This window comes from Ictidomys tridecemlineatus, chromosome 7 (genome assembly GCF_052094955.1).
Source record: "Ictidomys tridecemlineatus isolate mIctTri1 chromosome 7, mIctTri1.hap1, whole genome shotgun sequence".
NCBI lineage: Eukaryota > Metazoa > Chordata > Mammalia > Rodentia > Sciuridae > Ictidomys > Ictidomys tridecemlineatus.
Genome location: NC_135483.1, coordinates 4454490 through 4467601, shown reverse-complemented (window position 1 = coordinate 4467601; position 13112 = coordinate 4454490). Strand labels below are relative to the sequence as shown.

Below are 13112 nucleotides of genomic sequence, written 5' to 3'. Positions count from 1 at the left end.
CCCAGTTCTCCTTGTGCTTGTGCATTTCCATCATTTCACAAGGGTGTGGGCCCAGGGCCTGAGCTCAAGGTTTACAACTTCGCTTTCTGCCACTCAGTGACTGATGGGCGTTTCCTTTAGCATTCAGTATTTCTCTCTGTTTATCCTAAATCCCTATCTGAGTAAGAGATTTGATTATCTGGATGCCGGGTACCAGCTGGAAGGAGAAGGAAGCCCAAGTACAGGACCCGCAGCAGGCCTGCCATTCCTAAGCACCAGGAGCCAACTCCCAGGAAAGCTGTGTCACATTCTCAGTGCTAAGGATTTGCAGGTTGATTTTGACAGCTGAGGGACCCTCAGAGACTCTGGTCAGATCCACTGTTATCCAGTGGGGAAACTGAGGCTTCAGACCTTGACCCGTTGGCAGGCAATGGGGCCATCTAATATCCCTGTCTCGGTTTTCATCTTCTACTCCTGTCTGCCTCCTCATTATTCCAGATAACCCCGAAAATAGCCAGAGTCATTTAAGGAAATGCCTGGAGGTGAGGCTTTGGGGAACTGCATTTTTTCCAGGATACAAAAGCTGCTCAGATTACCCAGTTATATTTAAATTGGCAAGTCTGAGGCGCCATCTCTCTCTACTCCCTCTTCAGCTTCAACCTAGCTGGATATTTTTCAGGGTGGTAATTATCATAGTAGACAGCAGATAGAGCAGGTTCCCTGTGGACTCAGAGCTGCATGGGCAGGTGTCTGCTCTGCCTGCAAATGGAGGCCCACCTGGCCCCAGACATCATTTCCAGGAAGCCTCCACAGAGGGGAGGGGAGGTTTCAGGACTCCACTGGTGCGGGTGGACACGGGAGGCTTCGTAACAGGCCGTCTCACTTCTACCCAACCACCAAGCAGACTCTTCAGCAGGACCCTCCTCACGTCCAGAGATGAAAATACTTGTTCAGATCTGCATATTCACACGTGCATACACGAGTATGTGCAGACAGACATATAGGATTTGCACACACACAAACATGTGTACACGCACATACCCACACAAGCACACTTTCGGATTCTTCCCAGCAAGAATCAGTAATTCTTAAGTAGGAAAAAACAAAAAAACACTGCTCTTGAGTAGGCGGGAAAGCCTGAGTTGCAGGCCACACAGGCAGATTGATGGGCTCACTTACCTTCTCTTTTTTCTCCTCCTCTCTCCTTTTCTTCCTTCCTCTGTTCTGTACTTCTTTCCTCTGTCCATCTTGTGTCCACCTACCCATTCATCCAGTTCCCCTCTGCCCATCCCTGTTCTCAGGATTTACTGCAGCCTTCTCTCATTCACTGGGTTCATTCATGCATCCACTCGGTCGATCATTCAACAAACATTTACCGAGCTCCTTCTAAGTGTCTGGTGCTGCTCCAAGTCTAACTGCCTGGCACAGGGCACCTGGGCAGCACGGTTCAGCTGTCATACGCTCACTTCAAGGAAACTGAGCCCAGAGCCCAGAGATGCATCACCTTTATCTCAGGAACTGGACAGAGCAGCCACCACAGTGGCAGCCTTCCTAAGCCCCCTCTGCTCACCACATGCCCAACAGGAGAGATGAGTCCCTTGTCTTTGTCTGGGTTCCACCCAAACTGCTAGCAGTTTATTTGGAGGTGCTTGAGGGGCACAGGTTTGGGGATCAGGAGAGGAAAGAGCTGAGAGGATGCGTCATGAAGCCAGTTACACAGCAGGCCGTGCTCCTGGACCCTGCTGGGAAACACCGGGAAATGGGTCCAACATGGGCCTGGGGATGATCCCCCAAGGAAAGATGGGCTGGGAGGGGTCTACACCAAGTTGCTGGCTCAGGGATGCTCCAGGGAATGTCACCTCCCTGGCACCCTCTGCTTGCTGTGCACAGAGGCCCAGCAGCCTTCTGACATTCTAAAAAAAACCTTCAGGCTCAAGGATGCCAAAGCTGGTAACTTGAAGTCCACAGGAGCACACTGACATGGCAGGGTCCCTGGGAGGCAGGAAAGCAGCCCACGAGCACATGGTCAGAACTGGGCTCGAGAGGGTAGAAGAGGGAGAAGAGGAGCCTGAGTGAGTCAGCTTTGGTGAGAAGGCAGGGTTGGGGTCCAGGTGTGGGGGGAGAAACCACCCTGAGTTTATACATTTAAAGAGCTAAGCAGGATGTCCAGCCACAGGGAGGCTAAGAGTGTCCAGCATTACCAGGCTGATGGGGACACCGGCCAGCCCCCTCCATGCACTTCCCCAAACTTCTCTTCTGTCCTATATGGAGACAGCCTTGGAGGAGCCTCTGTGGAATTTCTCTCTGTGGCAGTGTCTGCAGTCACGTGTCTCTCTGTTCCTCTGCCTTGATTCATTCATATATTTATAACACGGTGCAGCCTCGCTCACTCCCAAGTGCATTTATGGATCCATTCTTTTGCTGGCTTTGCCCATCCTTTCCTGCTTAGTCTCCAGCTCCTTTACAAACACACGCCACCTGACACATTATTTAGGGACTCCTATAGAATAGCCACGGCCTGTCAAATGGAAAACCATGAATGTTCTCCACTGTCAGATGGATCACTGCCACCTGTGTGGTTCAAACAAGCCATCAGACCTTGGTGGAAGATGCAGCTGAGAACAGGGTCAGAGAGGCCACCCCTGTGTGTGAGGGTCACACACAGGTCCAGCAAGTGGTAGCACAAAGCAAGCAGGTGAGCCGTGGGCCCACTTACCTGTGATTTCCTTGGTGCCTCCGTTGGTGTGCTTGAAGCGATCTCCTTCTACTCGGACACTGGGGCAGAGCACATCTGAGGGAAACGAGAGGGGACAGGGTGATGAGAAGCATGGCCCCCATCACCCTGTGATGTGTGACACCCAACGGACCCACCCCTCAAAAGCCCAAGCAGACACAGAGGCCACTGTCAGTCCACACTCCACCTGTGTCCTGGGGAAGCACCGCTCTGCAGGTGCCACGCTCGGCCAGGGTGAAACATTAACAAGCATCACCCCATCTCCATCCAACTTACGGCCTCGCAACTATGGAAAACCAGACACTGAGACCAAGACTAGGCCACAGGAGGGAATAGGTGATGGGTGGGGGGTCCCACTGGGGGATTCAGGGCACAGGTGCACCCCCCAACCCAGCCCAGAGGACAGAGGAGCTGTCCTGGAAAAGGTTCTCTGTAAGGAAGAACGGAAGACTAAGCTGGAAAGACAAAGGAACAAGTGAGACACAAAGGCAGGGACACGCACAGGGACTCCAAGTCAACTGGGAGACCGTGGCTGGGACAGGACCAGAAAGGTGTCCTTTCAGTCACCCAATGAAGCTTCAGGTACAATTCCAAGGAAGGCAAATGCCAGAAGAATGAAAATCTCTCAGTTATACAAAAGTCATAAAAATAAAAAGAGTCACGATGCTACATTAACGCCTCATCTTAAAGTCTTCGTGAATCTTCACTTGAAAAAAAAAAAAGGTTTTTTAAAATGAGCTCTTTGGATACTTCTACCTATCCCAGGACAATCAGTAGCTCTGAGCTTCACTGGGTTGGGTCCAAGAGCTGGCTCCAGGACTGCTAGCCCACTGGCCTTTAGAGTCTCAGTGTGAGGATCTCAACAGGAGAGACCTTCAAATGCACACCTGCAGCACAGCTGCTTTGGGGACTGGTCAGGATCAACTCAGGACCTAGGGGAAGGAAGCAATCCCTCAGACTTGAAGCAGCTCGCTGACCTCATGCAGACCCAGCCCCGCCCAGGAAGCAATCTGGCTATCACGTTATTATTTTAATTGCACATTACTGAACAGCTCATCATCCCATCAGTTCTATGTGCAGTAACCACCTCTCCTATTTGGGGTCATCAGTGTTTCAATGAGGGTCACTGAGGCTCCGTTAGCCCAACAGCAGGGCAGAACAAATAGATCTCCCCTGATTTGGGAGGAGTTATTTTTAATGCTTATCCTTAAAGGCACCACCAGGTCTGACAAGCCCCATGGAAGGGTTATTTTGGAAACAGCACCAAGCTGTCTGTCTAGAACTAAATAGGAGAGAAGACGCAGGCACTGGGCAATGTTTAGACAGCTCCACCCGGGACAGATGCAGCTGTGGGGTGACGACCAAGTGCTTTAACTTTGGCATCCTGCCAAAGACAGGCGGGGGATTACATGTCTCTTGTGTGAGTTTAAGGTTTAAAAGGAGTTGACTTAGAAGGTTCCATCGTAGCTGTGAGTAAATTCCTGGAGGCTGGAGCTCAGTGTGGGCTGCACTACTGAGTTTTGTCTGCAAACATTCCACAGGAGGAGACCTGGCCCCCAGGTCCAGACTGCAAGGCCAAGTCCAAGGTCACAGACACAGGAGAAATGGCGTCTCCTCGAGAAAGGCAAAACTTGCCCAAACTGCTTTGAGGAATCAACTTCCGAACAACCGCAAATCGTTTTCCATACCATCACCAAACTTCAGGAGGTTCCATGTGCATTTTTAGCGACTGGGTTAAGTTAGGCAAGGGGCTCCTGACTGCCGGCTCAGCCAGGCTCTCCGGAAATGCCAGGCTCTTGGGGTTCACCTGCTTGGCACAGAGGTAGGCTAAGCCCCTTCGGCCACATTCCGATTCTCTGTGGTCAGGTTACCTCCACACCTTGGCTACGACCCATGTGTTTCCACATTCACTCTCACTCAAACTGAAGTATGTACTCAACTCCAGATGGACCCCAAGCTCTGATGTTCTAGGTACGTAAACACGGACAGTCCGTCATCCCTGATTCTGTCTCCAAATCACTCTGGAGTTAACTGCTGTGAATGGCTCCAAACACATGAAGGTCACAGAAAGTGCATGAGCTTGTGGCACCTTCTGTTCCCTTGCTGGAGGTCCCTGCCCCTCCTTCCTAGAGGCTCTGCTGGACCTTTGATGCCTGCAGGGCCCTGTGTCCATGCATCCAGCCTGGGGTCCCAGAGCTGAGGGCACCTTGTTGGAGGTGCTGTTTGGCCAGTCGGTCCCAGTTGGTGGGCCTCCACACCCCTCAGTTTGCACTGTGCCTCCACCGTCTTCACAGCATGAGGCCTGTGCAGGCCCCAGTTCTTGCTGAACCCAAGTGGCCAATGACCCTGAGCTAAGAAGTGGGTGCTGAACGGCCGACTGGAGGGCCTTCTGGGCACGGCATTCATCATTGTCTTAGTGAGCCAGTGAGAAGATTCATGGGCTCCAGGGCTTATGCCACAGAGGTGTAGCAGACGCCATTAACTGCAGCCTGACACCCACTGCCTGCTCCTGGCTGAAGAAACGCTGCTTAGTTTAGAATGGCAGAGTTGTCTGCTCAGGAGGCAAGCTGTGTCTGGCTGGCCTAAGCCAATTTGGCTATTCCTTTCCTGTCTCTCCAGCTCCCCTGCAGCTGGGGAAGGACATGTGGCCAAGGAAAGAAATTACACAAGTTTGCTGAGGTTGGAAGGAGAAGTGGCTAGACCATAAAGCACCTTGATTTCCTTGTGGTAGGGGACAGACAGGTGGATGGGTTGCAACTTTACTTTCCTGCCTCCTCCTTCCAGTGGAGGACATGATCTCTGGGGGCCTACCCAGGAGATTTGAGGAAGTAGGGGAACTCCAAACCCAGCAGCCCAAGCCTGGGTGAAAGCATGAAAACCAGAAACTCGTTCCCGTCTAAGTCACCGCCGTGAGCTTCTCTTCACCCGCAGGTGGGAGCGCCACAGACCGCAGGCCTTCCCTTCTCATGAGCAGCACTGATAAGTCAGGATAAAGGACCAACTGGCCAGCCAGAGTCCCTGTCTGGGTGCCTGAGGACAGCAGAGGGGGTGCACACTGAGGCATCAGTGCCCTGGTAAAGGAGCCACTGGCAGGCCAGGTTCCCTTCACTGCCCGAGCAGAGACATTCCAGAAGAGGATTTATCAGATAATCATCCAGCATCAACAGAAGAAGCAGTTCCAGAACTAAAGATGGAGTTAAGTTCTCAAGAACAAAAAACGTGTTTGATTTTTTCCTGGTTGGTTGATTTTCCCTTTTGAAAACATAGAGAAGGCCTGATGCTCACAGAGTTCCTGTTCCCTTGGAGTTCATTTATTGTTTGCCTGTTGTCTAGGGGACATTTCCCACAGTCTTTAGGTGGCTGGAATAAACACCCCAGGCTTCAGGAGAGAAGCCACATGCAGGGGCTCCACTGCACCCACCGGGAGCTATGGGTCCATCAGGGCTGCCGCTCTAAGGGGAAACACCGGCATATACTTCAGTCTTTCTGGAAATGCACTTGAACTTGTAATCGGTTTACTCAGTGGGAAACTGGGAGTAGATGTGTGCTTCATTATTGGGAGGGGGAAGTCTGCACAAGCTGGTCTCTGGTGTCCTGGTGCTTTGTGTTGACACATCTATGGATTAGTCCGCAGTATACGAAGCCCACCCCCCTACCCCCCTGCCACTGACTGTCAGCCATAATTTTTCCATTTGGGAAAGCAGCTATTGAACACCCACTGTATGCTGCTCACCTGGCCTGGAATTTAACCCACAACAATTATCCAACAAGGTAGATTTTGTTCCCTTAACACAGATATAGAAACTGATGCTTAGCAGAAGTTAACAAACCCACCAAACAGGAGGAGTGACTGAATAAATGCCTACCTGAATCTGGAGTCTAGGAGTACCAGTGACAGAACCTAGGTAGGAGATCAGCGGGACCAGCAGAGGCCAGGGAAGGAGGCCTGGAGCCCACTAGGGCGGACAGGAAGCAATCGCTGCTCATCCATGATCCAGTCACTGCTGAATACAGCTGACCACAGGGAGACCATGACATTCCAAGAGAGCAGGGGAGAGGCAGGAATCAGATGCCTGCAGACATTGACCCCGTGCCTCTGCTGCTCAGAGGCCCACAAGGGAATCATCCATCCACCTCCACCTCAGAGAAGTGGCAGCCACTGAGCCAGGCACAGGGCCCTAGGGATCCTGCTAATGAGGCACAGTCCCAATGGCTCCTGGGACTGAGTGCCCATATTTCCCGGTAGGCACTGGGCATGCTATGTGGTTTGACTCTGGGCCTCTCCACTGTTCTGCTGGGGGAAGTGGTTAAATGGGGACCAGCAGACACAAGAAGACAGCTTCTTACGCACTGGACGCTGCTGCCAGCATGTAGAACACATGGACACACTCAACAGTCCTCGCCACAGCTTTCTGGGATAGGTGCTACTATTTACAGATACAGAATGAAGGACATGAAGAAGTTAGTAACTTTCCCAAGGCCACTAAGCCAGGGAGTGACTGATGGGATCAAGCCTCTGGCATCAGGGCCTTGGTCTGAGGCAGCCTCTCCACAGACCTGCCCAGGTTCCTCCAGCCAACCGGGACTCAATCTGGTCTCCAAAGCCCGCACTGACAGATGGCCAGTCTGACACCTTCTGGAGCATCCCATTCTTTCTGCAGTTCTAACTCGCCGAAGGCTCTTCCTCATTCTGCACCACCGGATTCATTCACTCACACATGGGGAAGCAGAAGCTCACAGAGATTAATTCCTCTGACATCACATAGCCAGCAAATGGCAGAGGCAGAAACTGTGCCCAGGGATTCAGATGTAGAATTCAGATTCCCTCAACCACAGTCCATACAATCTCAGCCTTGGAAAGCACCCTGGGAGTGCAAGGCAGGGCAGCTGCTCCTGTCCATACCTTACAGGAGAATTATTAGCCTCTCTGCACATTATAAAGGTGGGTGGGGATGCTATTAACCAATCGCAGGGCCATAGTGCAGATCATGTGAGAAGAGGAACACAATGTTGACCTGGGGTCAGACGCTGGGTTCTCATCCCCAGTTCCACTTCTACTTCCTGTTCTGGATCTTTCTGGAGACTCTTGACTTGCATCTCTCTTCTAGATCAAAGTTCTGGGCACAGCCACCTCTGCAGAAGCCACAGATCCTCTAGCTGGATGATCCACATCAAACAGGTTCTTTAAGTTGTAGGGATGTGTGGTCAGGGAGCCAATGTGGGATTGTTCGTGTGTTTCAGAGGAAGCCTGATAGAATATTCAGCAAAGAAAGCGGTTCTGGAAAGAAAAATCCCCAGACCTGCTGACAGCTGCAAATGCTGGTAACCAGTCCCCTTCTCCTGCTTTTGACCACTATCTCAGAAGCAGATGGTGCAGCAGGAGGTGAGATGGATGGGCTCTCACACAGCCCAGCCCCTTCTCAATGGTGAGCTGGGGTGCAGCCATCTTTGTTAGGAGACCAGAGGGAGAGAGCAAGGAGTGAGGAGAGGCCCTGCGAGGCCATCTCCTGTCCCAGCCAGAGCACCAGCTGCTTGCTGAGTAAGGAGAAGGACAGGGCCAGGCCAGGAAGGAAGGTGACTCCAAGGCCAGTAGGAGAGAGCTAGGGAGTCACACAGGCCTCATTCCTTCCATGCCAGTCCTCCCTCTATGTCTCTGTGCCAAATGACGGTCCCCATGGGGCTGTCCTAAGATCGGATGGTTTGTGGATGGGAAGTCCTGGGCAAGATACCTGTCACCTAACAAGTGAGCGCTCATTCATCCCCTCGTTCCTCAGCCAACGCGTGTCTTCCAAGTGTCTGGCACAGATGTCCTGGCCAAGGACAAGGCAAGCACGGGACTGCACCCGTGAGGTGGCTCCTTCCCTCCAAGGTCATGTTCAAGGAGAAAGTAGAGAGCCACAGAGGTGCAAGCTGGACACCATGTGTCACCTGTGCCATGGGGGATATCGCCCCTGCTGTGACAGGGTGACATTCCGTTAGCTGATCTGGGGAGATCTCTCAGGTGACTGACACCTGAACTGAGACTAAGAAGGTAACGGGCCAGCCAAGGCAAGCGAACGACAGGTAGAAGGTAACGGGCCAGCCAAGGCAAACGCACGACAGGTAGAAGGTAACGGGCCAGCCAAGGCAAGCGCACGACAGGTAGAAGGTAACGGGCCAGCCAAGGCAAGCGCACGACAGGTAGAAGGTAACGGGCCAGCCAAGGCAAGCGCACGACAGGTAGAAGGTAACGGGCCAGCCAAGGCAAGCGCACGACAGGTAGAAGGTGCCAGCAAGCACCAAGCCCCGGGGCTGGAAGGGCCTGGACTGTGGAGCTGAAGGGGCACAGGCAGAGAGTAGGGGAGCCCCAATTCAGGGTGAGGAAGTCCCACTGCCCAGGAGGGCAAGGGCAGATATGCTGGAGGCCCAGCACAAAGTGACTTGCTGCTGGGAGCAGGGTCACTGTATTAGTGTCACAATCCAAGGACAGCCCATCATCAGTCACCCAGGTGTGCCAGGGGTTCCTTGGACCTGGCTTCCCTCCTGGGGAATGTCCCATGGCCTGGCACCAAGGCCTCACCAGAGGCTGTAGAGACCATGCCTAGGAGCAGATGAGACGGAGGCACAGTGGGCTGGCGGGCAGCAGAGCCCTGTCCACCAGTGCCACCGGCCCTCAGACTCCTTCTCACTCCTTTCATCTGACAAGGCTGCAACTCCCAGGGGACAGCAAACCTTCCAGAACCCAGCCTTCTTCCCTTGGTCCCACACAAAATGCATACTGACCGTGCACCTGCTACTGGATTGGTCAAGGGCAGGCAACAGAGGGCCAAATGTCAAGTATCATCCTGCTGCGAGCCATCCATGGCTCTATGTGAGCTAGGTGCATTTGAGCGTATGAGGGACTGGTCTGGAATTATGTGCCGATTAGGCTACGTGACTCAAGTGTGCCTTTCCTCTCGCTCTCCTGTGATCCCACGAAGCACCTGAGATGAGTGTGACTGGACGAGATTTAAATCAATCTGCTGACTCCAAGACGTCACCAAGTAAGACTCCACCTTCGAACCCTACCCTTGCCTTATTTGGGTGCAATACTCTATCGAATGTCTTCTTCCCAATAAATAGGGGGGGGGGGTTCTGGTGTGCTCGTCCTCTTGCCTCTTGCCTCTCTTGCTCCTCTTGCCCTCCAGCACAGGAGCAGACCTCTGAGGTGGCAGAGTCGTCTCTGACCCCCCAAAAGGTATTTTGTGTTTGTGAGGTCTTTTTGTTGCCACCCCAAATCACGTGGAGTGACCCTGAATCTGTGGCCTATGCGGGATGTGGGTGACATCATCCAGCAGAGACGATGGAGACTGATTGGAAAAGCCACTGATATCCCAGGTAACTGTGTGATTATGACAAGCAGAAAGTGCCCAGGCAAGAGCTGGGTGAGAGCACTGGGCACCCTGCTGGAGGGTCAGGATGGGGACCTTTGAAGGACAGGATGGTGGCAGGTCAGCGAAGGCAGGAAGGTGCATAGACCCACTGGAGGCCCAGGAAAGGGACTGGAGTGAAATGTAGACACCATGTCTGAGGGGCCGTCAACAGGGAAGAGCAGCAATGAGATGAGTGGGGGTGTCAAGGGCCCTGAGATGGTGCCCATGGGCTGCGGCAAGATGGGCCACTCTGCAGAGGGGCCATGGTGAAGGGCAGGGGCGGAAGCAGAGAGAACAGTAAAGCTCCATGACGGTCCGGGGAGGAACACTAGTGGTCTGTGCCCCTGCGATGGGTGGAGGAGGGAAATGGACAGGCTCAGATCTACCGTGAAAGCAAACTGAGCATGCTTTGGTGGCAGATTAGATGCAGAGCATCTGGGAAAGAGAAGGTGCTGCTCAGTGTCCCCGGAAGACTGGACCTAGATGCCCAGTGCACACTTTTCATTTGAGATGTCCTTGAGGTGATCAGAAAGCATCTGTGATCTATAAAGATGGCCTCTGGATTTCAAGACCCAGCTCCCGGCCGGGGCTCAGGCTGTGGAAGTCGCTGGTGCACAGCAGGTCTGAGCACCAGGGGGTGGGTGGGAATGCTCACTCAGAGAAAGGAAGAGTACAGTCTGCAAACCAGGTCCCAGGGCCACCAACTCTGAAAGGGGTGGCGTGAGGCCTGATGGCCACAGAGGCTGAGGAGGGGAGGCCAGCAAGGCAGAGTGAGCCAGGGAGAGTGAGGCCCCAGGTCGCATGGGGCAAGGGTTCCAGCAACAGGGGCAGTCCCCAACATCAATCCTGTGCTGGTAGCAGCGACCTGAGAGTTGACATCTCACTGGTCACTGGTACCCTGGGTGACAGGAAAAGGCCAGAGGAGGTTCAGGGAAAGGTCAGGCAGCACATGGGGACAACAGGGATACCAGCTGTGTCACACAAGTCCTCCTTCCTGACCTCTGGTTCCAGGGACTCTGAACGGGCCTCCTCCTACCCTCTGGAAAGGACAGGAGGGAGCTGTCTGGGGATGGCAGGAAACACACTTTCTCAAACAGCTCTTCTCCTTGCAGCAGTGTCCCTCCTGGATGCCCGATCAGCCCTGCTCCACCAGCCCGCCACCCCATCCCCCAAGACCCAAGGCAGAGGATGAACCACTCCAGGGCGAGCACTGCTGGGTCAGGCTGGAGGGGACAACGGAGGGAGCCACTTCCATTTGTGATTGTCCTGACAAGAGTCAGACTTGGGGATCAGGAGAAGTCTGAAGGACCCCTGGTCCAGCCCTATGGCTTCACAGATAAGCAGCTGTATGTCAATAAAGAGGAAACGCCTCGTGGGGCAACTGTACCAGGGCCAAGCCAACCCAGGCCACCTCAGTAAGGGCACTGTGCCCACCACCTCCTCTCTATAGAGCCAACCCCACAGTGTGTCACCTGCTGGGGTGATTCTGAGTCCCTGCTCCAGTGTATAGGAAAACCCGCCTGAGGAGGGAGCACTTGGCGTCCGGTGCCGTGCGCCCCAAGCCCGGCCTGCTGCTCTTGGGGTGGCATCCCAGGCCCTTCCCATGCTGAGCCTCATCTGTTCAAGCTCTTACCACGCACCCTGTGGGGTCCAGCAGGGCTTGGGGGAGAGAAATCATGGGCAGTACCATGTACATCCCTGAGGGAACCAGACCGCGCACAGCAGGGACCTCGTTTTCCTTCTGCAGAGTTGGATCTTGGAACCCCCAAGGGATGAGCAAAATATCACCAAGCCAGCTTGCCAGTTCATCCCCCACCTGGCTTCCCCAGGCAGGGACCAGAAGATGGAGGTCCCCAAGCCTGCATCCTGGGTGCTGGGCCCAGGGTGGGAGGGCTACAGAATCCAATAACCCCTTCATCACGGCCTGGATTCTGAGATAGAGAAATGCAAAATCAAAGAATCATCAGGTTGCAAAGGTCCCATAGGAATCCGGAGGTCAGCTGACAGGACATTTCACTTAGCCCTGAAGAGAAGGTGAGGGTCCACAGCACAGACTGGAGGGGAGAAGGGAGAAGCAGGAAAAGGGTGCTCAAGAGGGACCTGGTCAGACCCAGCCTTGACCCTCCTACTCCACATCTGAGCACAAACCTCCACCCTCCTGGTTTCCAGAAAACACAGGACTGGCTGCGTGACCCCAGACGCCCTCCAGGGTGTTGCTGCCTCCTCCTGGAGTCTGTGGTCCTCAGGGAAGAGGGCAAACAAGATGAGGTGGTGTTTATTTTCTCCAGTCTCAGCCACATTCGGCCATTAGCATACGGCCTGGCCTCAGACATATTTGTGTCTAACCTGAAGGCCCTGACCCCCAAATCAGCACCAGTGACAGTGCCAGACCACAGGGACAGAAGGCCCAGAGCCCAGGAGAGGGCAGTGGCTGGCTCAGCTCTCCACCGTCAGGCCACCCAACTGCTGCGTGGGAGAAAACAGCGAGGCTGGGCCACCTTCACGCATCCCAGGCCTCCAGGCAGACACGGGCTCCTGGCCTCTTTCCCGAGGGCTGGTGGACCACCTCCTGAGCGGGCATGGGCGCCCACAGACAGCTTCGGGAAGCTGGTGGGAATGACAGCTGCTGAGAGGAGCAGCTGGAGGGCTTCCGTGGGCTGAGGTGGGGGGGGGCAAGTGGGCAGCTCAGGCTGCAGAAGGGCCTCCCCTCCTCCCCAGGGCACCCCCTCTCGGAGTGCTGAACCGGGGAGCAGCCTGCAGGCCTCCTGACAGTTTGCAGGGGGAGGGGAGTGAGCCTGAGCACGCAGTGGGGCTGCCTGCCTCTGTGCTTCTCCATGGTCACCCATGACCTCACCTGCAGCAGGGCTCTGCCACACCTGCGGCCCCCACCTGAGGACAGCAGCAGCTCTGGCCTGGGCCTCACCTTCAGCTCTGACTGGTTCCTGCTGCACCTGGTCCTCGTCATGAGCCAGGATCCCTGATGAAGACCCTACTCACATCTCCTACTT

General features: G+C 54.3%; 1 protein-coding gene across 3 annotated transcripts in view; it reads right to left on the bottom strand.

The window, feature by feature from the left end:
• Col22a1 (collagen type XXII alpha 1 chain) overlaps positions 1-13112 on the bottom strand; it is a 231258-nt gene that overhangs the window by 175844 nt on the left and 42302 nt on the right. For all 3 annotated transcript variants that reach the window (XM_078016656.1, XM_078016657.1, XM_078016658.1), the window contains exon 4: positions 2696-2770. In XM_078016656.1, coding sequence (XP_077872782.1) covers positions 2696-2770 — 75 coding nt within the window. The remainder of the gene's footprint in view (positions 1-2695; positions 2771-13112) is intronic.